The 26,112-nt window shown below is 42.9% G+C and overlaps 1 protein-coding gene across 2 annotated transcripts in view; it reads right to left on the bottom strand.

Moving 5' to 3' along the window:
* Nucleotides 1–9,148: 9,148 nt before the first annotated feature.
* Nucleotides 9,149–26,112, bottom strand: part of OLFM1 (olfactomedin 1) — a 58,964-nt gene continuing 42,000 nt past the window's right edge. For both annotated transcript variants that reach the window (XM_001506549.5, XM_029063270.1), the window contains exons 5-6: nt 25,509–25,615; nt 9,149–10,895 (exon numbers count right to left, since the gene is read on the bottom strand). In XM_001506549.5, coding sequence (XP_001506599.1) covers nt 10,221–10,895; nt 25,509–25,615 — 782 coding nt within the window. In that variant the 3' untranslated portion in view covers nt 9,149–10,220. The remainder of the gene's footprint in view (nt 10,896–25,508; nt 25,616–26,112) is intronic.

Below are 26,112 nucleotides of genomic sequence, written 5' to 3'. Positions count from 1 at the left end.
ACCATGCTGCTTCCATGTGTTCTTCTCATCTCCTTCAACTGCTGCTGCTCTGCTCCTTCATAAGGACTGGGTGAATATTGGGGAGTGAAATGAGGAGAGAGGAGTGAACATGAGGAGGCGAAGGACTCCAGGTGAAACAGTGACACTGCAGGGTTGTGTTTCTAAAAAAAAAGTTGAAAATATCTGCCCTAGACAGTATAGAATGAAAGGATAGGGACTGGGAGAACTCAGATATCCTAAAATAAAGTTGGTTTCTTCTCCAATTTGTTTTACTGCTTTCTCTTACACAATAAAAAGTGTTAGAACCACTTTGCCACTCACTATTAGAGAGGCCAGGACTTTTATAATTGTGACTCATTTTGGACAGGGCTTGGTGGGGATAGTTGGAACACTAACACTTGATTCAGAACACTGACTCATTGTGTGTAGCCTAGCGATGCTCAGATTGTTTTATTACCTCTTTTCTTCTTTTTTTCTGTTTCAAAAAAATAAGGTGTTAGTCAATTCATATTCAATTCAAGAGGAAGATAATAGGATACATTTAAGTAATTACTCAATCGTGTTTACTGAACACTTAAGTGTGCAGAGCCCTGTACTAAGCGTTTGGGAGAGAACATTATAGCAGAGGTGGTAGACACTTTCCCTGCCCACATCAAGGGAACATTCAAGAGCAGAAAATCTGGATCATATTACAAATGGAAATGGATATTTTGAGAGGTTAGGAGTGAGATGAAATAATGAAGGTGGAGTGAAGGCCCTTGGCCATGGGAAACTGAATCCCTTTAAGAAAGAAAGGTGTCATTGTGAGGCAGCAGAGAAAAAAAAATGAGCAGGTACACCACAGAAGGTCTTTCTCAGCAGCCTCAATCTGGCAAATGAAGATAGCCAAATTATATTGCATTGTAAGGATATTGTTTCAATGAGATCTGGTTGTGGACATCTATAGAACATTTGAACTCTTTGCAGATAGTTAATGTTTCAGGTAGGACAAGGGGCTTTGGCTCTATTATGAGCAAGGAGAAAGTGTTTGCTCCATTCCTGGAACTTGTATTTACTTTATCTTATAAAAAGGGATGTGGGCCTCCCAAAATCTTTCCATTTCCCAAATGTAAGTCATCATTTTTCTCTGAAGAATGCTGGGAATTCATCAGAACTTTCCTTTGGGCTTCCCTTTCGGCCAATAACCTCTGGTGTTTATTCATGGGAAAACCTTTTGTAATAATAATGCCAATAATTGTATTTGTTGAACTCCTTCCCTGATTATGCCTTCTTTTCCCTGGCTCCCTCTCCCTTCTTCACTGTCTATGCACTTGAATCTATGAACTCTGGGCATTTGATATTCATCCCACCCTCAGTTCCACAGCACTTATGTACATATCTATAAATTATATATTATGAGTTATTTATTTCCATCTGTCTCCCCTCTGGATTGTAATCCCACTGTGGGCAGGGAACATGTCTGATGCATTGTATTCTCCCAACTGTTTAGTATAGTACACTGATCTCAGAAAGTACTCCATACATATCATTGATAATGATAATTATGATGATGATGATGTGTAAAACACTGTACAAAGCACTGGGATAGATTAAAAATAATCAAGTCTGACTGATGTGTAAAACACTGTACAAAGCACTGGGATAGATTAAAAATAATCAAGTCTGACAAAGTCCCTCTTCCACAAAGGGCTCAAAGTCTAAATTGAAGGGACAACAGATATTTCATCACCATATTTCAGATGAGAAAACTGAGGTAGAGAGAAGTTAAATGACTTGCCCAAGGTCACACAGCAAGTAGCAGAGCTAGGATTAGAACCAAGTTCCCTGACTCCTAAACCCACGTTCCTGCCACTAGGCTACATAACAGTTGGCCCTGGCTTCCTCCCCAGGCCCCTTCTTAATGCTGTGACCCAGACTGATGGATCTGTGAGCTGGAGAATGGATACCTCGGCCTAGAGTGATGTTTATATATCTATAATTCTATTTATTTTGGTGTTATTGATGCCTGTTTACTTGTTTTGTTGTCTATCTCCCCCCTTCTAGACTGTGAGCCCATTGTTGGGTAGGGAATGTCTCTATCTGTTGCCGAATTGCACTTTCCAAGTACTTAGTACAGTGCTCTGCACACAGTAAGCACCTAATAAATACGATTGATTGAAGGAATAATCAAACAAGTGCTGAGCTGGTATCTGAAGGATTTTAATTTTGCTTGAGTCTGAAAATTTGTCAGTCAAATCCCAAGAGAATCATGCTGCAGTCCCTGTGCAGAAGGAATCAAAATTCTCCAACTGTCTTTGACTTCAGCCAATTGCTCTCCTTTAAAGATAGCCCTACATTTGTCTGGGGTGATATGAGAAGTGCCTGTGAAAGGACATTTGTTTCAAAGAAATGGAAAACCTTTTGACAACAGAAGTCTGGCTCAGCAGACAGCTGGGTTTTTGACAAAATGCCAAAAAGGAAATTTGGGATACTGGGATTGGCAATTCCTCGGAAGATTAGAGAAACAGTTCCAGGCTGAAGCATTCACCAGATGAAACTTCTGGTAGCAAACTCCTTAGAGAAATTAATCCTGCTACTGGACCTCAGATTTAAATGAGACCCTGCATGCAAATGTTTTCTTATAGTTTGGGCCATTTACTGTCTTCTTCATCTCCTGACTAGGAATGAATTGGGGTGTGATTTAATAGTATTTATTTATTGAGCATTTACTATGTGCAGAGCACTGTACTAAGCCCTTGGACTGTACAATTTAGCAACAGATAGAGACAATCCCTGCCCAGTATCGGGCTCACAGTCTAAATGACAGGCTCAAAGTCTAAACGACGGGCTCACAGTCTAAACAATGACCAGTTCCAGTGGTCCCCACACTTAGGAGAAGGAGGAGGAAGCCAGAAAAGTCACTCCATGGTGCTTCTCCCTGAGAGAAATGTAAAGTCTTAGCTGAACCAAATAAGGAGAAGGACTGGGGAGGAGGTAAAGGAACCAGGTTGTGGTGGGGAGAAGAACCTTGGCCATCTTGAGGTGAGGGTTAGTGAGTTATATACATAGGACAGCAGGACCCAGGGAGAGCTCGTGATGTAATAATAATTATGGTATTTGTTACTACTATGTGTCAGGCACTGTACTAAGTCCTGGAGTGGATACAAGTAAATTGGGTTGGACACAGTCCCTGTCCCACCCGGGACTCACAGTCTCAATCCCCATTTTACAGATGAAGTAACTGAGGCACAGAGAAGTGAAGTGATTTTCCCAAGGTCATACAGCAAACAAGTGTTGGAGCCAGGATTAGAACCCATGATCTTCTGACTCCCAGGCCCATGCTCTATCCAGGACGCCATGCTGCTTCTCACACCATACTGCTTCAGACACAATGAGGGATCAGGGAGGATCCCCGAAGATTTGGGGTCCAGTGTCTAGGCCTCCAGATAACAAAAGCTCCCACCCCTGAGAGGGAGAAGAACATGAGCGGTGGGATGCCTACAATAGACGTACAGAGGGTCCTGGGTCAGGGAAGTATTAGATTTGGTGAAAGATGGTTCAAACTGTATTTCTTTTCAGTTGTTACCTTGTTCAGAATGTATTAAAAAATTTTGACATTTTATATCTTTGTGTCTGCCTGTGTTAGGGGCTGGAGGAGAAGCTTCAGGAGCTGGGGAGACAAGTGGACCTGCGGAATAATAATAATAATAATAATAATTGTGGTATTTGTTAAGTGGTGACTGTGTGCCAGGAACTGTACTAAGTGCTGGAGTGGATACACGTAAATTAGGTTTGACAGAGTCCCTGTCCCACATGGGGCTCCCTGTCCCATTTAACAGAGGAGGCAACTAAGGCACAGAAAAGAGAAGTGACTTCCCCAAGGTTATGCAGCAGATAAATGGCAGAGCCAGGAATAGAACCAATGATTCATTCATTCATTCATTCATTCAATAGTATTTATTGAGCGCTTACTTTGTGCAGAGCACTGTACTAAGCTCTTGGAATGAACAAGTCGGCAACAGATAGAGATAGTCCCTGCCTTTTGACGGGCTTACAGGCTAATCAGGGGAGACAGACAGACAAGAACAATGGCAGTAAATAGAGTCGAGGGGAAGAACATCTCACAAAAACAATGGCAACTAAATAGAATCAAGGCGATGTACATTTCATTAACAAAATAAATAGGGTAATGACCTTCTGACTCCCAGGCCTATACCCTATCACTACACCATGCTGGAGTCACAGGTGTGAGAAAGAGCGATTTGTCTGTGAGCTTCGTGCAGCCAGGTCTCGGAACGGGGTGGTGGGTTAATTTCTGAAAACCTCTTTGACTTCAGGGAGATGCCTCAGCTGAAGAGTTGCAGCGGTGCTAGAAATACAGGGATTTCGGGTGCACTGACCTCAAACCTGTGTTAGAAGAATGGAAGAACTGGAGGACTTCAGGACCCAGCGGAGGCTTACTGCATTCCAAGAGTTCCTAAAGGGTCTCCAGGGGCTCTTTAGACTGGGGTTTAGAGCTGAGAATCCCTGATAACATCACAGAGGTCATCAGTCCCAATGTGGTCCAGGCCTCTTCTCACTAAATGATTCTTCACCTTAACATCAGAGGATATTCTGGAGCTGGGGTATCTAAGGTTACTAATTTCACTGTAAAAAAGACTCCCAAACTTGTCAAAAAATCTCAATCACACTCAATCAGTGGTATTTATTGAATGTTTACTATGTGCAGAGCACCATAGTAAGCACTTGGGAGAGTCAAGTACAACAGAATTGGCAGCCACATTCTTTGTCCATAATATAGTTTGAGTTTAAACTAATGTCGGGGTCAATTTTTTCTTCCTTTTGGACCCTAAGTCCCTGCCAACACTCCCAGACCTGTTCTTTATCTGATGATGGCATTAGTATGCTTGAGGGAAATGCAAGGTTTGCCTTCCTTGACATCTGTTTTCAAGCACCATCTATCTTCTTAATTTTTCTCTCTACAGCTTTAACCTTTTCTCTAATAACCCATTATGGACCACTTGTCAATGGATTTATCCAAACCCCTCTTGATTTTGACTTGCACAAATTCTGTGAACTTTCCATAATAATCAAGATAATAATAATGGTATTTGTCAAGTACTTACTATGTGCCAGACACTGTTCTAAGTGCTGGGGTAGATACAAGCACAGTCTCTGTCCCACATGGGACTCACAGTTAGAACCCCCATTTTACAGATGAGGGAACTGAGGGCCAGAGAAGTGAAGTGACTTGCCCAAAGTCACACAGCGGACAAGCGGCAGGGCTAGGATTAGAACTCAAGTCCTTCTGACGCCCAGGCCCATGCCCATGCCTTATCCACTAGACCACGCTGCTTCTCTGCTAGATGTATAGGTGAACCCTCATGCTGGGGTCCACTGGTGCCTTGTACTCACCTTCAGAATGTAGACAAAGCCGAATCAATGCTCCTTTCAACCTGTATTCTGTCTTCAACAATGGATCCAAAGGATTTTCGGGAGAAACAGTTGGTGGCGGAGAATACTGGAACGCTTGGCTCTTCATTTGCTTAAGCCTTATTAAAAGCCTTATTAAAAGCACATATCCTTCAAGAGGTCTTCCCCAACTATGTCCTCATTTCCTCTTCTCCCACTCCTTTCTCACACTTGCACTTAGATTTGTACCCTTTATTCATCCCACCCTTAGCCCAACAGCACTTATTTGCCTGTAATTAATTTACCTAAATAAATGTCTGTCTCCCCCTAGAGACTGTAAACTCCTTGTGGGAAGGGAACATGTCCGCCATCTCTGTCATATTGTACTCTCCAAGTGCTTAGTACAGTGCTCTGTACACAGTAAGCACTCAATAAATACGACTGATCGATTGTTTCCCCAGAAGCAGCCTCTGTAAATTGCCAGCCCCTGAACTGAGTCCTCTCTCTACTTACCCTCTTGCATGTTTTTGTGATGGTATGGGATAAATAATCTGAATGAGGACAACATATGAAATCCTGGAGCTGATTCATGCCAGGGAAAGTTCATCATTATGTTCAAAGACTCATCTGCAGTTTGCTCAGAAAACTGTTCTTATAGAAATAATGCTCTCTATAGTAAGTTTCCACAACCCAGAACCATGTGGAGGAGGCCAGATGTCAGTATTGAGCATTCCACCACATAACTGAAGTTTGACTTCCGGCCAAACTTTTAATAAATAAAATTTGTCCACAGGCTTTTTACCATCAACCAGTAAACAGCATTTGGCTATTGGAATTTCAGAACTGTAGTAACCGGTCGGTTCTTTCATTTACTGCGCAGATGGAATCATTTTTCTTGTGTATTTAATATCTAGGTGGACTTTTTTCCCCAGTAAATAGACACCATGATACAGCGAATATAATCTGTTCCTCTCAGACTATTATTTATTCTTGCAGTAACTCAATATACAAAGTCTTTGTGCATTTGTTTTTACTAGATCATAAAGGTGAAATTATTAAGAAGCCTGCCAATAATTGCCCCATAACAATTCTTGCCTTGAGGCTTTTATTCATCCAGACCGATCTCTATAGTATTAGGTATAAAATTAGTGGCTCCACTGACATGCTTTATGGCTTTATTAAAATCAAGGATTTTATATTGATAACTCTGGAGTCTACAGCTATTTCCCCCAGTGAAGGAATTGTGGGTTTTGGTCCCATTCCAAGGTAATTTGTAAACCAAAGAGTACAGAAATGTTCACCAAATGCAAAACCTTTACTGGAAAATCAACAAATGGTCCAGCTGCTTTCTGGCACATCTTGCTAATAAGGCGTTAACAGTTGTGGTTAGGATTTTTTTATCGATGATATCATCTGCCACAATCCCTGCCCTGAGAGTCATTCCAAAAGATCCAAGGTAGGTTAAGCTGATCACTGCCTGGCTTCCAAGCATCACTTTGGCTCTTTTATGAAGTGAATATGTCAAGGCAACCATTTGAGGTTTTCCAGAATACCCCCAGGAGGCAGAGGGGAAAAGAAAGAAGGACCTGGAATTTATATTAATAATAATGTTGGTATTTGTTAAGCACTTACTATGTGCAGAGCACTGTTCTAAGCCCTGGGGGAGATACAGGGTGATTAGGTTGTCTCACATGAGGCTCACAGTCTTAATCCCCATTTTACAGATGAGGTAACTGAGGGTCAAAGAAGGGAAGTGACTTGCCCACAGTCACACAGCTGACAAGTGGCAGATGTGGGATTTGAACCCAAGACCTCTGACTCCCAAGCCCAGGCTCTTTCTACTGAGCCATGCTGCTTTTCTAGAGCAAGGAGAGCCAGGGAAGGTGAGGGCAAGTGAGGCTCAGCCCTATAAAGCAGAAGAAACAGAAGAGACAGCATGGCCTAATGGATAGAACACGGGCCTGGGAGTCAGAAGAACCCAGGTCTTAATCCTGACTCCACCACTTTGCTGTGTGACCTTGAACAAGTCTCTTAACTTCTCTGTGCTTCAGTTCCCTCATCTCTAAAATGGGAATTAAGACTGTGAGCCCTATGTGGGACAGGAACAATTTGCTTGTACTGCCCCAGCACTTAGTGCCTGGCACCTAATAATCACTTAACAAATACCACAATTATTATTGTTGAGAGGAAGCAGAAAGACAGGGGGCCTACAGAGCAGAGCTTCTGTCTGTGGATTTTCTACCCCTACAGAACAACTATGGCCTAGTGGAAAGAGGACATGACTGGGAATCAGAGGATCTCTGTTCTAATCCTGACTCCTCCACTTGTCTGCCATGTGACCAGAGAAACGACATTGCATAGTGGATAGAGCACCCGTCTGGGAGTCAGAAGGTCATGGCTTCTAGTTCCCACCCTGCCGCTTATCTGCAGTGTAACCTTGGGCAAGTCACTTCACTTCTCTGTGCCTCAGTTACCTCATCTGTAAAATAGGGATTGAGACGCTGAACTCCCGTGGGACAGGGACTGTGTCCAACCCAATTTACTTGAAACCACTTCAGTGCTTAGTACAGTGTCTGGTACCTAGTAAGGGCTTAACAAATACCACAGATTAGATTATTATTTTCTCTGTGCCTCAGTTATCTTATCTGTAAAATGGGGATTAAAATTAGTCCTATGTGGGACATGGACTATGACTAACCTGATTAGTCTGTAACTACCCTATGCCTAGTACAGTGCCTGGTACATAGTAAGCACTTAACAGATACTAAAAAAAAACTTTATCAATTGATTGTTTAAATGCACATAGCACAGGGCACAGCACAGGGCAAAACAGATTCTTCTTAAGGTAAGGTTTTCTAAGACAAAACCCCTTCTTTGGTGAGAAACAGCTACTACTTTGTTAGCCTCAGTAAGTAATGCTGAAGTGCAGAATCCACATAACTAAGTGATCACCAACCAAGGAACATCAAAAGGAAATTCAGTGCTCTCAGGAAAATTGTGATTTCAGAGCTGTGATAGTACCAGCTGATTGTTCCATTTACTGCAGATACGGAATAACTTTTCGGGTGTAATTAAGACCTTGGTGAAACTTTTTGCCTGTAAATAGGCAACAAAATGACAAGGGATTGAATATTTCATGTTGTGCAAGGGCATCCAGTAAGAACTGCCAGGAGAATACACAAACCTAGTGGATCACCAGGTGAGATCTCCTCGGTTTTCCACCGGCCGAACCAGGATCGATTCCAGTGAGATAGTGGCTGAGATGAAGAGTCTATAGAGCTATCTTACGGTAGACTGTCAACTGTCCCATCTCCTAATGTGGGCAGAATTGTGCACTTCTCTAGGGGAGATTAAAAGCCCTGCTCCACCTAGATAACATTTAGAATTTAGCACAGGTTGAATGTGAGCATTCACTCTTCCCCATCCTTTTATCTATTTTAATGTCTCTCCTCCTCTTGGACTGTAAGTTCCTTGTGGGCAGGGAAGGTGTCTGCCAACTCTGCTGTACTGTAGTCTCCTAAGTGCTTAGTACTGTGCTCTACAAATAGTATGTGCTCATGATGATGATAAGTTTGCATGGGTGTGTCTACGTGACTGTTAGTAAAGTTCCTAGGAAAACATTTAACGGAAGATTTCAGTGCCATTTTAGGTTCAGCAGATAAGTATCATTCTGCTCTTCATCTGGGGAGGGAGTGGGGAGAGCTGGGACCGGGGGAGGCAGTTTTATTAAAGGCTCTTAAAGCTACAAGGCAGGAACTGAGTTCTCAATTTCATTTTTATTTTCCATTTGATTACTGTCACACTCCTCCTCTTGGGAATTACAACAAATGAAACCAGAATACCTCCTAATAGTTTATTATTCCTTAGATAACTGTGGATAGTACAAATTTTTCTTTTAAAAAAAAAGCTGTTTCCTTCACCCTCTAACCTTCACCGAACTTCCTATCAGAAACTCCTGCCCTTGAGTTTCCCCAGAGCTATTCCCACCAACACTTCAACTAATTAGCTATCGTAACAAGAAGAGAATAATTTCCTTGGATTATTATCAATATGAACTTGCTTATCTTTGTATAAGGGTGAACACTGATTTTTTTTTTCATTTTAGAAACAAAACCATCATTTATTAATCCAAACTACAGCAATTGCATTTACAACATTCATTGCATAAACTGGACATACAAAGTTGCCACCTCTGGTAAATAACAGACATACAGTATACAATATATTTGCTGAATACATAGGTTCAAACAATATGGATACAACAACTGTTCATAGTACATACTTCAACCATCGTATTTAATTAATTACTAAGACACAGATCCATGAACTACTTTTGGGTCTCAGCACAGTTAATCTAAGGGACAAAAACACAGTTGAGAAACAGTAGCTGCAAGGAATGCAAGGAAAACTAACCCACGTTAGTCTCACCAGGCCCCAAGGACACCCTTTGGACCAACTCTCACTTAGAACACGAAATCACATCCATCAAAGCTCACCACGATCTAATAAAAATGTCCATGCAACCCAACTCGGGGTGGGGGTGTTCCCCCAAAGAGAAATATCCAACAGTCATTGCCTTATTTCTTTAGTACGTTAGTTTGCTATTGGGGAGGAAGAAAGAGGGGACCCTTAACTGCAGTTCCAGCTGCAAATAATGTAATTTTTTTTTTCTTCTGAAGTCTGGAGCAGGCTTAGAATCTAGAAATGTAGAGGTAATGCTCATCATTCTAATGTCATGTAATCCACACTGATGATATTCTTTTATTTTGGCAGCTGTTTAACTTGCATGAGTGTTAGTACTGGAATCATTAGTTTCTAGGCAGAGCGAACTACAACTCATCAGATCTGATAACATGGAAGAGGGTGACGTTGTAAAGTATTTGATGCCCATTGTTCCAGGCATAAAGGGCTCTATCCTTCGGGTTGTAGTCCAACATGGAAATATGGGAATATTTGTTCTGGAACGGGATGTCAATGTACTCGTACGTTGAGGCATTGGTCTGGTACGCGTAGTGAACCTTGGTTCCTCCGGAGTATCCGTTGGTCACGTAGAGGGTACCGCAGATGATGAAGGCCTCCCCAGCGCTCCGTTTGGGGTAGCTGGTGTTCCAGGTTTGGAGGATCTGCAGGGTGTTGGGATCCAACTTGCTAATCACAATGTTCCCTGCATTCTGGTTGGTGGCATAGACAGCCCACAGGCCATTTTCATCCACCATCAGATCAATGTCTGAGTGGCCTCCCCAGGCGTAGTGGTACATGTTGTTATAGCCAGCGTAATCCAGGCTGCGGGTCTTGAGGATTGTCTCTGTTTTCAAGTCAAATCTGATGATTATGTGGCTTTGAAATTTGTTGAAATAGATAGACCCATTATAGACCACCTGACCGGTCCCCGACCAAGGGTGAGGGAGGCGGTGAGAAGTGAAATTGTCCGTGTTCATGAAATCGATCAGAGATTTGTATTCTCGGACAAAACGGTTGTTGTGATAGCCATCCATATACCAAACCTGGGTGAACGACAGACACCATTAATGTTACAACAGGCAAACAGAAGCATCCTAACACCCGAAAACCCCAAAAAACATTGTTTCCTGGGAAAACCAAGCAGCCAATTGGCTTAACCAACTGGAAAGTAGCCTGGCCTAGTGAAAAGAGCACGGGCCTGGGAGTCAAAGGCCATGGGTTCTAATCCCAGCTCTGCCTCTTGCCTGCTGTGTGTGTCTTTGGACATGTTGCTTAAGTTCTCTTATTCTCGGTTCGCTCATCAGGAAGCAGCGTGGCTCAGTGGAAAGAGCCTGGGCTTCAGAGTCAGAGGTCATGAGTTCGACTCCCTGCTCTGCCACTTGTCAGCTGTGTGATTGTGGGCAAGTCATTTCACTTCTCTGTGCCTCAGTTACTTCATCTGTAAAATGGGCATTAGGTGTGAGCCTCACGTGGGACAACCTGATTACCCTGTATCTACCCCAGCGCTTAGAACAGTGCTCTGCACATAGTAAGTGCTTAACAAATACCAACATTATTATTAAAATGGGGATTTCCCTCCTACTAAGACTGTGAGCCCCATATGGGAGTTGTTTAACTTGTATCCACCCCAGCCCTTAGTAAAGTGCTTGACACAGTCAGCACTTAACAATGATCATTATTATTATTTAAAACTAAACAAGAATTCCAGGACTAAGAAAGTGGACTAGGGAAGTGATTTTTCGACTAAGCGAATTACTTGCCCCCCTCCCCCCTTTAATTTTATATGTTCCTTCAACAGGTGAGAGAAGATGGAAACTACGCTGAAAGAGGTTTTGCCTATTTCATCAAACAGAGAGACTTTTAGGATCAGAGGAAAGAGCAGCACGGCCTAGTGGGAGGAGCACAGGCCAAGGAGACAGAGGACCTGGGTTCTATTCCAGGCTCTGTCACTTGTCTGCTGTGTGACCTTGGGCAACTCACTTCAATCAATCATCTGGATTTATGGAGCACCTAGTGTGTGCAGAGCACTGTTCTAAGTGCTTGGGAGAGCATGACGGAGTTGGTAGGCACATTCCCTGCCCACAACGACCTTACAGGCTGAGGTACAGACAATATTATAAATAAATAAACTACAGATATGTACACAAGTGCTGTAGGGCTGAGGGAGGGGTGAATAAAGGGTGCAAATCTAAGTGTAATGGTGACATTGAAGGGAGTAGGAGAGGAGAAAGATTAGACCGGAAACTCGTTATGGGCAGGGAACATGTCTGCTAATTCTGTTGTACTTCCCAAGTGGACAGTGCTCTGCACATAGTATGTGCTTAATAAATACAATTGATTGATGGATTGAAGAGGAAATTGGGGCTTAGTCATGTAAGGCCCCATGAAAGAGGTATACTTTTAATAAGGCTTTGAAGGTGGGGAAAGTGATCATCTGTCAGAAATGGAGAGGGAGGGCATTGCAGGCGAGAGACAGAATGTGAGCAAAAGGTATTCATTTCTCTATGCCTCAGTTTCTTCACCTGTAAAATGGGTATAAAATCATGAAATCACAAGCCAGCATCTTTGCCCTTTTCATTTTTCTAAAGTTGGTCTTTGAAATTTATCTAGACAGGTGCATATGTCCAATCAGCAAATATATTGTCTCTTAAACGTTACTCATTTGATGATCAAACACAATTAGTGTCTGAAATCTAAAATGAATGTGATGAGAGAAAATTAAATCTCAACCAAAGTCCCTCTAGACAGGCGTTAAAACTGCCAGCTCAATAGTTTCAGGGGTAACTGGGGGCCAAGGTCATGTAGAGAAGGGTAATTTTGCCTCTGCTCTGACTGGGGATTATGTATTGTCATTTGTGCTTTCTTCCAGCCTCATCACGTTGGCATCTATTAAATTATACCTTCTGCTGAATAGAAATCCGTTAATTTGGTATTCAGGATCATATGAGTGTAATCACTCATTGTCACTGAAAATCTATTCAAAAGTTCATATCAGCCGAAATTCAGGCACTCCTGAAAGTTTCACAGCCATTGGCCTCGGAAAAGACATCAAAAACCAACTATTAGGTTTGGAGTTGTCATTGGTGACGCTTTAGATTATGACTTAAATACCAGTTGACTAGAGAAACTGTCTAGACTTTTTCCAAAAGGCTTTAGTCATTTGCAATCAATATGGGAACAAATTATGAAGCAATGCAGTTAGAGAGAGATCGCTGCCCAGCTAATGACATTCGGTATGCATCTGTCTGACAATAAGACAGCTGCTTTATCCATCAGGAGCTCTCTCTGCTTTAGAAGAGATTAAGAATTCAGTATTTGGAGAAATGCCTTTCAGGTTTGGCTCTGCAAATGCATTTGAGGGGGGAAAAGGGACCCTTGTTCCTCATTTCCTTATCGACATTCACCTGGGTCCTGGTCCACAGGTGTGCTTTTTAACAGCAGACCTCTAAATCAGGTCTGAGGTGAAAGCCTTGATCATATCTATAATCATGATCAACCCCTAGCCCTGAGAGAGCTCTTCACATTCCCAATATTGGATCACATACCTCAGCTAGTGAGGCAGATAAAATCAGCACAGGGCTACTGAGATGTTTAAAAAACATGTTTTTTTCTTTCCTTCTCCTAAAAACCTGACATAATGCCCTTTTTTGCCTCAAACTATAATGGCAGAGCTCCAGGACCTACCTCCAGAAAACCCATAGCTCTTTCACATGGATTATGACCCTTGTCCTCATGGCATTTTGTGACAAAAGGTGGGAGTGGGGTAGGAACCATTATCCCCATTTTAGAGATGGGGAAACTGAGGCTCAGAGAGTTTAAGTGACTTTTTATGGTTTTGGCTAAGTGTTTACTACCAGGCACTGTACTAAGCACTGGGGTAGATGCAAGCTAATCTGACTGGAAACAGAGTCCTTGTCGGTCTTAATTCCCATTTTACAGATGAGGAAATTGAGGCACAGAGAAGTTAAGTGTCTTGCCCAAGGTCACATGGCAAACAAGTGGAGGATTAGAATCCTGGTCCTTCTAACTCCTTGGCCCACCCACTAGGTCATGCTACATCTCACTACAAGCCATAGAGTTGGGAGCCCACATGGGAAAGTTCAATGTGCTTTCCATTGATCAAACTACCTTCTAAGAAATAGTGCCCTGATAATCTTCACTCTCTTCCTTTCCCAAATAAGCAAGCATAGCCCAAGTCAGAAAGCATCTCCTCATCTATTCTACGGGTGGAAGATGAAGCCTATCAAATTATGAACATTCCTTCTCCCTCCCCTCATAACCCAACAATGCCAAATCAACACTTATCCTGACTTCTTGTCCTCCCTTTTGTCCCTCCCCATTCGCATCTGGCAGACCACCGCCATCCCCATCTTCAAGGTCTTTCTAAAATTACACTTCCTCCAGGAGGTCTTCCCTGATTAATCTCTCCTCTCCCCACCCTATTTTCTATCCTGCTGCCATTCAGCACTTTTATACCTCCTAAGCAATCGAGTACTCATACCCTTCACTGCTCTTAGGTACATATCTTTATAATATCTTTCCTACCTAGAATCTACTTTGGTATCTGTCTCTCCTGCTAGACTGTGAGGTCCTTAAGGGCAGAGGTTAAGTCTCCTAACTCTATTAGACCCTCCAAAAGTGCTTGGAAAGTGCTCTGCACAGAGTATACAGAGAGGCAGCATGACTAAATGGATAGAGTATGGGACTAGGAGTCGTAAGGACTTTGTTCTAATCCTGGCTCCTCCACTTGTCTGCTGTGTGACCTTAGGCAAGTCACTTAACTTCTCTGAGCCTCAGTTCTCTCATCTGTAAAATGTGAGACCTATGTGGGATAGGAACTGCATTCAACCTGATTAGCTTGTGTCTACCCCAGCGCTTTGTACAGGCACACAGTAAATGCTTAACAAATAACATAAAAAGGAACATGCTCAAAAATTAGTATCGATCAACTGATTGACTTTTTTTTTTTTGGAAATGGGAGGAAAAAATGGACCTTTCTTGCATTAAAAGAAGAAAAAGGCACGCACACCAGTCCAGAGAAATGCTGGGGAAAGCCCTCTGTTTGTAGAGAGTTTAGACATGACTAATGTCCAAGCTGTATGGATGAGTCCATATACACATACATACACAACGAAAGTTTAAAAATGACAGCAAAATCAGAATGGTCTCAAAATTGGAAAGTGCTAGTGCTAGTCAAAATTGGAAAGGAATTTCTTCCAGAATTGTCAGGATCTCCTAAAGCCAAATGTGTAATCTATATCCACATAATGACTAAGGCAACAGTCCTTAGCCATGTATGAAGGCACTTGTATCTGGATGGTCCTTTCAGTCAGGTGATACTGCAGTGAAAATGTCAGAGTAACCCTTTCCACCTGTGTCACACCCTACATTTCCACAGTCTCTGCTGTGATGATTTTTCCATATTTTAAAATGCATTTTACCTTTCAAAGAGTTGATTTGGTTCATTCATGGGGGCACAGTGAGATTTTTTTCAACTTGAAGATACATTCCTAGAATGGGTCTCTGGCCTCAATCCAGTCTAGAGCCACAAGTCATTTACTCATGGTTCCTTCATCTCATCTCCTTTTCCCCATCAAAGAGTGAACAGGAGCTGTGAAGGTTTCCAAACCTGCCTCTGGGGAACTGCTATCCAACTCAGTTCTTCTTCAAAAGAGCAACTTCCACATCTCCCAGATGCAGTACTCTTTATCTCGAGTACCAAACTCAACCATATTTTCAGATGCCGAGCTAAAAAAAGCAGCAGCTACTGCTAATCCCTGCAAGGAAGTCATTGTGCAGGTTCCCCGACCATGATTAGAGTTCTCCCTGAGATAAATTTCTGGCACCCTGCTAGGAGAAGCTAGAGTGGGGCTCCAGCTCCAGCCTGACCTGCCCCCCAAGGAGGTTATCAATCAATCAATACTATTAAGTACACACTGTGAGCAGAGCACGGTACTAAGCATTTGGGAGAGTACGGTACAACAGAGTTGGTAGGCATGTTCCCTGCCCACAAGAGGGTTATGGGTATTGGCACACTGGTGGAGCATACGTGGATTTTCACATACACCCCCAAAACCATTGGGAGGGGTAACCCATTCTCGGCCCACTTTTTTCCCAGGCAGCCCGAGACACCCGAAGATTCACCGTGGCCATCAAGTGACGGTCGATTTTGAGAGGAAGAGGGAGATGACCTCTTATGAGATGGTCAAGAAGGATGAGTGAGTGGATATAGAGGTGGGAGGGAGCTAAGCAGGTGAGGGGATATGGGGGACCTCGTGACTGATGGTTTTGAGTTGCCAACCAAGTAGTTAGCAACATCATCAGGGATGAGCAAGGGGGATGTGAAGCTTCAAGGAGAGTGTAGCCTTCTTGTAGGCAGGGAAAGAAAGTGTCACTTTTAAATTCTGTACTTCCCAAGTACCTCGTGCAGTGTATTGCACCAAGGGGATGCCCTAAAAATACGACTACTACTGGAATAACAAATGGGTGGGGCCAGGGGAATGGGAGTTAATGAAGGAGGAGAAGCAATCTTGTTGAGTGGAAGAAAGGGCAGAGTTGGGGCAGTAAGTATGAATTAGAAGAGGGCAAAGTGGAGCTGATGCCTGGACTTCTGCCAGCAGCATTCCTCAGCACGAACACAGGAGCAAGGGAATTCAGATAGGCAGGTGATCCAGACCTGGGGGTTGGTGGTATAAGATTGATGAAGGGACAGAAATTTGAGGTAGTTGATTTCAAAGCAAAGGGCTTGGATTTGTGCATCAGCAGAGGCTTGGCTGGGAAGGGATTCTCAATGGAATATGATGGCCCGGGACAAGAGGGAGTCTAGGGATTGGAGAGCTCTCTCGGGGACGAAGACAGTTTTACAAGGAGGCCATTTCAAGACAAATCCTAGAATTCCCACATGTGTTACTCTGAAGGGCTTAAACGATATCGTCTAGTAAACCCCAGAAAGGGGAAGAAAGAAAGAAACAAGATGCTTAGTCGTCCTCTCCACTGAGTAGACTGGGAGGGGGTTTTGATGGGATTGCTAAGGGTCAGAGGGGACAGAAGTGGAACTTTTTCCAAGAAAATGATCTCTGGTCAAGATTAGGGAGAGTCCTATTTAGGGAAGGTGGGGTTGTTTGAGAGGAATTCCCAAAGACCTTCACAAAAAGCTGAATATTCTGGTAAAGTCAGAATTTGTTGGGAGGCAATCCCAAATGTTGAGCTGTCATTAGATTCCCTTCCATTGTGCATAAACCCCTGGGGGTCAGGTCTTCCAACGGGAGTCAAGAGGTTTGAGGGGAGAGCTCGGTTGCCACTACCTCAGACAATAAGCTCGCTGTTGGCAGTGAACTTCTCTACTAATTCTGTAGACAGCATAGCCTAGTGGAAAGGGCATGGGCCTGGGAGTCAAAAGGACCTGGGTTCTAATCCCAGCTCTTCCACTTGTCTGCTGAGTGACCTTGGACAGGTCACTTCACTTCTCTGTTCCTCAGTTACCTCATCTGTAAAATGGGGATTGAGACTGTGTCCAGACTGATAACCTTGTATCTACCCCAGCTTTTAGAACAGTACTTGACACACAGTAAGCACTTAATTAATACCATCATCATCAACTCTGATATACTGTGCTCTCCCAAGAGTTGAGGACAGTGCTCTGCACACAGTAAGTGCTCAACAAATACCACTGATGGATAGATTGTCTTAATTTTATCTCCCTTATTGAGGAAGGTGGGGAATGAACTAAATAAAACTTTGCAGTGATCCGTGGATCATCTCTCACTCCTGGTGGTGCAAATGACCAAAAGGTGTGTGAGGCTAAAGGGAGGGATTCAGTGGCATGCTTGAAGAAGCCACTGATGAAGGCTGACTCCAAAGGGTCACATAAGAATAAAAATGGCTGAGGTAGCCCATCAGATTAGCAAAGACTTTGGGATTCCCAATCTTGAAGTTTCAAACTTTTTCTGGTAACAGCAAAACAGAAGGTAAGCCAATTATGTCAAGCTTAGCCTTTCTCCACTGGTGAAAGCCAAACTGCTTGTGTCCTCTATCCTCTGCAGAAAAGGCAAGGCATGGCCTAGTGAATAGACCATGGTCATGGGAGTCATAAGGATCTGGATTCTAGTCCTGGCTTGCCACTTGTGTGGTGTGTGACCTTGGGGAAATCATTCTCTGTGTCTCAGTTACCTCATCTGTAAAATGGGGGTGAAAACTCTGAGACCCATGTGGGACAGGGACTGTGTCCAACCCCATTTGCTTGTATATACCCCAGCACTTAGTACAGTGCCTGACACATAGTAAATGCATAACAAATACCATGATGATGATTGTTCTTATTAAATCATCAGTTCGTTCTCATTCCCCAAACTTCTCCTTCCCTGTTCTTTGGGAGGATGGACTTTCTCACCTCCTACAAAGCACTGGCTAAATGCCTGAAGAAGTATGCCATGAAACTAGATAGGTTTTCAGCAAATTCCTGGTCTTCTATATCTTGGTGATAAAAATAAGATGGTCCAAATCAGAAAAAAATACAAAATAGAGGGAAAAAAGGTCTACTAATCCAAGTCAGTGGAACTTTCTGCAAGTGGATGAAGAGAGTCTGTTGACTTTGTCAATGGCCTTTATATGAGATCACTGGGAGAAAATTAACAGTGACTATGCACAGCCCCCTACCATCATTTGATGAAAAAAGGTAGAAGGCAGCATCGTAAGAGTCTTGGTCAGGAGACATACCTCTTTCTACCTCACAGTGATGGTGTGAGAATAAAATGAAGTCATTTTGAATAAATGAAACTTTTGGAGAAATAACAGTGCTGTCCAAATTAAATGTAGTATGCTATGAATTTGCAGGGAGTGGCTTTTTTCATAACACCCCTACCAGTTACAAACTTGTTCTTATGTGGCCCAGAAAATTTCCTGTTTCCCCAAATTTGACTACAGCCATTAGGCCAGAATTCTTTATCTAGTAAATTGGTTTTTTAAAATGGTACTTGTTAAGTGCTTACTGTATGTCAAACACTGTTCTAAGTACTGGGGTACATCCAAGATAATCAGATTGGATACAGTACCTGTCCCATATGGGGCTCAAAATCTAAATTGGAGGCAGGAGGATTTAATCCCCATTTTACAGATGAAGTAATTGAGGCACAGAGAAGTTAAGTGACCTGCCCAAGGTCACTCAGCAGACAAGTGACTGGGCTGGGATTAGAACCCAGGTCCTCTGACTCCCAGCCCATGCTCTTCTCACTAGACCACGTTGCTTCCCATTAGATATTCCAATTGCAAGCATGTTTGTTTCCTGGAACATTATCAAAATGTCCACTTAAAGATGGATATTGTAATTATCCAACTCATCCATCAATCTGTAAAATTTGTTTTCTTTATTTTCCCGAATTTAAGAAAGCTTCTGTTGTTTCGAGGAATACGCATAATGTTGTCCAGGTGTGCACGGCTGGTAATAAATGTAGAGCTTTCATATTTTTAGTACAGTAGCAGTCGTACCAGTAATAGTTGTTATAATTATTGCTGTTGTAGCAGGAGAAGGAAAAAAGGGGAGGAAAACAAGGGGCAGGAGGAGAGGAGGAACAGTAACATTTACTGTGTGGTGCATTGAATTAGCCATTTGGAAAGTAGAGATCCCTGCCCACAAGAAGTTTAGACTTTAATAGGGGAGACAAACATAATAATAGAAACAAGAGAGACTAAAATTTGAATTATTTAACCTTCTCAGGCACATTTTCGGTAATGGATAATAATAGTGGTATTTGTTAAGAGGTGTCAAGCACCATACTAAGCTCTGGTGTAGACGCAAGATAATGAGATTGGACACAGCTCTTGTCCCTCATCAGCCTCCAGACTAATTAGGAGCGAGAACAGCTATTGAATCCCCTCTTTACAGATGAGAAAATTGAGGAACAGAGAAAGTGAAGTGACTTGCCCAGTCACACAGCAGGAAGGTGACAGAGCTAGGATTAGATCCCAGGTCCTCTGATTTTCAGGCCTATGCTCTTTCCACTAGACCATGTTGCTTTCCTAATGCATATTACTGATGAATCCGTAAATGCCTCAGACAAGAGATAATGTCTCAGTTTGAAATTACCTTATTACCACTCATCGGACGCCTGCTCACTTATTAGCATTCAGTTCAACCCAGTGTGGGATTTGAGCCTCTTTTCATAGTTGATAAGCCTTCTCTCTTCTAGAGATGGGTTAAGGGAATGGTTTGAACAGTGTGTCCCATGAGAAGGAAATTAGCCACCACACTATCAAAGGAATCATCCAAGATTGTATCTCAAAAACTGACTGGTTACTCATTCATTCATTCAATAGTATTTATTGAGCGCTATGTGCAGAGCACTGTACTAAGCCGTTGGAATGAACAGTTCAGCAACAGATAGAGACAATCCCTGCCTAAAAATGGGCTCACAGTTTAAACGATGACAGAGCTCAAAGAAATGAGAGTGGCATCAGGCCTTGATGATGCTAGATAAGTGATTAGCTGAGAGAGGGTGGAATATGATAGGACATACTTCTTCTTCTTCTTCTTCTTATTAAAAGTAATAATTATAATTGTGGTATTTGTTAAGCACTTACTATGCACCTAGCACTGTTCTAAGCACTGGGGGGATAGAAGCAAATGCAAGTTGAGCTGGAACATGATTCCTGTCCCGCACGGGGCTTACAGGCTTAATCCTCATTTTACAGATGAAGGAGCTGAGACCCATAGAAGTGAAGTGACTTGCCCAAGGTCACACAGCGGACAAATGTTGAAGCCAGGATTAGGACCCATGACCTCTTGACTCCCAGGCCCATGCTCGATCCACTACATCATGTTTTGTACCCCTTGCTGGGAAAAGATGGTGTCTGATCTGAATATCTTCTCTCTACCCCAGTATTTAGTGTAGTGCTGGGTAATGAGTAAGTACTTAATGAAAACCAGAATAATCAGAATATGAGAAGCAGCATGGCCTAGTGGATAGAGCATGGGCTTGGGAGCCAGGAGGACCTGGGTTCTAATCCCAGCTCCGCCACTCGTCTACCCCAGCACTTAGTCCAGTGCCTAGCACTTAGCAACCACTTAACAAATACCATAAAAAAAAGGAATAATTCAATTTGGACACTGCCTTTCTGTTTGAAACTTTTCCACTCTAGATTGTAAGCTCATTGTGGGCAGAGAATGAGTTTGCTAAATTTGTTGCATTGTACTCTCCCAAGCGCTTAGTACAGAGCTCTGCATATAGTAAGTGTTCAATAATTACCATTGCTTGATTGATTATGATGCCAGTGCCATGTAATTGTGTGGCATCCACGGGGTAAAGATTTATATTTACTCATAAGAACCACAGGGAAGTTCTCTTTGTAAATGATTGGATCATTAGAGATATCCTTGTCCTGGGATTTTATAAAACAAAGCCAAATGTAATACTTCAGAGTTGTGATACTAATCTTTATAGTACCATAAACGTTGAAAACTTTTAAGAATGCCAAGAATTGACAGCTAAAAGAAGCAGAATGAGAAATATGGATATTATAAGGTAGGAGAATGTCAACTATCCTTTAAGAGTTCATGAAAAGATTCAGCAACTAACCCACTTGGGCACGTGGCTCAGTGGAAAGAGCCCGAGCTTGGGAGTCAGAGGTCATGGGTTCTAATCCCAGCTCTGCCACTTGTCAGCTGTGTGACTGTGGGCAAGTCACTTAACTTCTCTGTGCCTCAGTTCCCTCATCTGTAAAATGGGGATTAAGACTGTGAGCCCCATGTGGGACAACTGATTACCCTGTATCTACCCCAGCGCTTAGAACAGTGCTCTGCACATAGTAAGCGCTTAACAAATACCAACATCATCATCATCATCATCATCAGCCATATACTCACTTGCTCATGGTGTATAAATATTTGTAATAGTAATAATTATGGTACTTGTTAAGTGCTTATTATGTGCCAAGCACTCTTCTAAGCACTGGAGTAGATACAAGATCATCAGGTTGGACATAAATTGTGTCCAACAAGGGGTGCACTAAGTAGGGGGGAATAGGATTTAATTTCCACTTTACAGATGAGGTAAATGTTGCCCAGAGAAGACAAGTGACCAGGCCAAGATATATGGTAGAGCATGGATTAGAACCCAAGTCCTCTGACTCCCAGGCCCATAATATTTCCACTAGGCCAAGTTGCTTCTCTTTGTGCTGGGTAGAAAGTACCTCTTGGAGAAAGGAAGGATGGGTAAGAATTTTTAGTCATCTGGCGCACTGTATTTGTTTGAACCTCTGCCTACGCTGTAGCCAGTGACAGCTTTAGGAATAGGAGACATTTCAGATAACAAAGGAAAATTTTTCACCTGCATAGAAAGCTCCAGGTCATCCAAGCAAGGCCTTCTTTGTGGCTTTGGATTATAATATAGCAATGAACCTACGCCCAGTTTAACACAGCTAAACTGGCTGGGACATGTGAGGAGAATGAGTGACAGCTGAGACTCAAACCACTGGTGTTTGGACAGCTGAAACTGGGAAACAGAAAGCAAGAATAACAGTGGAGATGTTTCAAAGACACAGCAAAACCAAGATTCTGTCAATGCTTTATCCCAGCTGAAAACTTAGAGTCGGATACTGAGGAGAGACGAGCATGGTGCACTGCTATCAAGAAAGTAATAGGTCTCTGAGGAAAAGAGGAACAGGAGACTAAAAAGAAAACAGCATCAGGCACTGCAAACATTAACCACCTCAGCACAACAAGGAACAGCCTTTTGTGGGAGCAAAGTAGCTGGGACTGTGCCTAGTGTAATGAGCATGGCCTTGGGAGTCAGAGGATGTGGGTTCTAATCCCGGCTCTGCCACATGTCTCTTGTGTGACCTTATGTGAGTCACTTCACATCTCTACGCCTCAGTTACCTTATCTCTAAAATGAAGATTAGGACTGCGAGCCCCAGGTGGGATAGGGACTACGTGCGACCCAACTACCTTGTAACTTTCCCAGCCCTTAGAATAGTGTTTAGCACATAGTAAGAGCTTAACAAATACCATTATTATTATTATTACTTGCACTCATAGAAGAATTTCACCATTAGTGAATGAATTTCACTGTTAGTAGCATCACCTTTGAAAATGAAGGACAATTATATTTAGATAATAATGACTGTGTGTGACTTCTAGAGATCAACACCATCCAAGTGGCACTTCAACTTATCATCAAGAAGGCGATGACAGAATGGGGAACAGGAAGGGGTTAGGGAAAAAACAATGAAATGATATTACCAAATTCCCTCCCTCCCCCTCCATCCCTGCCCCTGGTTATAACCTGGTGGAGTCGGAGAATAGAGTCATAATATCATCTATCCTAGGTCAATCATCGTTCAGTCTGCCATTTGCCAAAGACTACCCAAACACACAAGGAGAATGGAGGAATTTGTTTCTCCTGCTTCTTCTATCCCTCTTCTAGGGTGGGATTCAAAGGCAACAAGATACTCCCCCCATGGAATACAAATGAGGCAGTAACATCATTGTGGCTGTCTGAGTTTTTTTTCTGTTAAACAGCGATGGAGAGGCCCTGGGGTGTGGCCCACCTGGATGAGACAGAATCTGAACTCGTGTCTAAGATGGCAGGGTGGGCAAGGGAACCTCCTGGATGTGACTGGGGAAATGTAGTGTTCATTCAGGCTCTGACTATGGCTCCTTCGTTAATTTTACACCCCTCTCTCTGGGGTCTAGGCTGACTCCTGCCTCTAAAGCAGTTGACAAAATGCTTCTTGCTCTACTCATTTTTCAATCTTTCCAGTTAACTCAAAGAACCTTTGGGAAATGTCAACTAGTGAAGTGGATGCCACTTTACTCCTGGGACCCGACATAACCCTTACTCCCATTTCACCGGAAAGAAACAGTAGAGGACACCAGCTGGACTCTGTTCTGAGCCCAGGATCCCTATCTAAAGCCGGGGCTAGGGAGAGGAGAGAGGAATAAAGGGCAAAGAGGATTGGTAGGAGAGTGAGGAGTTCACGGGGTGGGGAAAGCAATGACTTTGAGAGTCAGATCTGCAACTAGAAAGAGACCTTTTCCGACCAGAGAGCAAACAATGTGCACTGTGCTAAAGAGACTCTTCCAGAGTCCCTCCCTCCTCCCCTCACTCAACTGCAGATTAAGTAATTGTACCTCAAAAAGTACTTTGAATTTCTAGAACAGGTCTATTTTTTTCCAAAGTGCTGTCCCATACTTGATCCCATTTTATTCCTACAGTATCTTTGTGAGGTAGGGAGAAGCACATATCCTCACTTTCCAGATAAGGGATTTGAGGTACAGAGGTTAAGTGACTTTCCTGAGGTCACACAGCAGGACACTGGGAGAGCTGGCACAAGAGGGTGGGAAGTAGCATGGCTCAGTGGAAAGAGCCCGGGCTTGGGAGTCAGAGGTCATGGGTTTGAATCCCGGCTCTGCCACTTGTCAGTTGTGTGACTGTGGGCAAGTCACTTAACTTCTCTGTGTCTCAGTTACGTCATCTGTAAAATGGGGATTAAGACTGCGAGCTTCACATGGGACAACCTGATTACCCTATATCTACCCCAGTGCTTAGAACAGTGCTCTGCACATAGTAAGCGCTTAACAAATACCAAAAAAAAAGTAGTGTGGCCTAGAGAAGAAATCACAGGCCTGAGAGTCAGTGGATCTGGGTTCCAATTCGGGCTCTAACACTTGCTTGAACGTGACCTTGGGCAAGTCACTTAACTTCTCTGTTCCTCAGTCTCCTCAACTCTAAAGGGAGATTAAATCCTACTCCCTCCTGCTTACAGCCCCATGTGGGACAAGGGCTGTGTCCAACCTAATAAACTTAGATCTACCTAGGACACTGCTGGATACACAGAAAGCTTTCAACAAATACCACAAAATAAACAAATGGTAAAATGGAGATTCAAAATCTGTTCTCCTTCTTGTTTAACCTGTGAGCCCCATGGGGGCCAGGGACTCTGCCTGACTTAACTCATATCTTCCCCAGCAATTAGAACAGTGCTTGACACAGAGTAAGGGCTTAACAAATACCATAATTTAAAAAAATAAACTAATTAAACTCAAGTCTCCAGACTCCCAGACCCATCCTCTTTCCATTGGACATGCAGATTCTCATCCTTTGATGGGGTCACCCTGCCCTTAGATCAACCAAATATCATCCCTTAAAAACTCAGAGAAGGAGATTCTATCGATAACCATATTTCAGGTTCTTCAGCCTCTCATCACCAGATAATTCTGTTGTCAAGGCTTCACTGAAATCCTTACCATCTCCCAAATTATTTTTGGGCAGCAGTTCTTGGTAATACATTGATAATTTAATATTAGTACATCAAATTGGCAGCAAAGATGAACTGTCCCCAAAAATCTGTTCTGTTGTTATGATGGTATTTGCTAAATGCTTTCTATGCGTCAACCCCTTTTTGGGGTCCAAAAAGGGAAATTTTGCCATAATGAAGATCCACCCCCAACCCAACAGTTCTGCAATCCCTCAACTTTCCAAAGCTCCTGTGAAGAAGTTGGCTTAGAAGACAAACACCACAACGTGATAGTGGGATGGAAATACCAAAAATGAGAGAACAGAGATATCATTCTTGAAATCAGTGTACCTTTCAGGAGAAAGGGCCTCAGTATCTATTTGCCTTAGTTCCTGAGATTCTGAAATATCAAGTCAAGACACTTACCCGGTTATCGCCTTCCGACGCCAGGGGGTCTGTCATCCAGGAGCCGAACCTCGATCCTGAAGTTTTTATCGTAACCGGGTCACTTATTCCTGTCAATTTGCCACAAGCTGCAAAATAGTGCAATGTATGTGAGTAATATGTTGAAATGGTTATGGGACAGTGAGGAGAATGTAATGTTCCCAGCAACCCAAGTCTAATCAGTAATGGAGCGATTTCTCTAATACCACCCACGGTCTGGGAGTTGGACTCAAGGAGGTAGGAAGGCAGGGTACTTCCATTCTGATCCAGGGTGATTGTCACACGGGGTCACCCCCTTGTTCTTCTCGGTCAATCAATGATTTTGAGCTCTTACTGTGTGCAGGGCACTGTAATAAGTACTTGGGAGAATACAATATAATAGAGTTGGTAGACACATTCCCTGCCCACAAGAATTACAATTTAGATGGTCTTATCATATCCCTTTTTCCAGGGCCCAGAGAAACCTTATTCCCCAGCAACCTGCTACTCAGCAGCAGACATTGCTTCATATCTGCTTCTCTGGGGCAACTAATCTTCTGAGTCCTAGCTGATCCCTTCTAGTTAGATAGGAGCAGGAATGGAAAGC

This window comes from Ornithorhynchus anatinus, chromosome 4 (genome assembly GCF_004115215.2).
Source record: "Ornithorhynchus anatinus isolate Pmale09 chromosome 4, mOrnAna1.pri.v4, whole genome shotgun sequence".
NCBI classification, from domain to species: domain Eukaryota; kingdom Metazoa; phylum Chordata; class Mammalia; order Monotremata; family Ornithorhynchidae; genus Ornithorhynchus; species Ornithorhynchus anatinus.
This window is presented reverse-complemented; position numbering and strand designations above follow the sequence as displayed.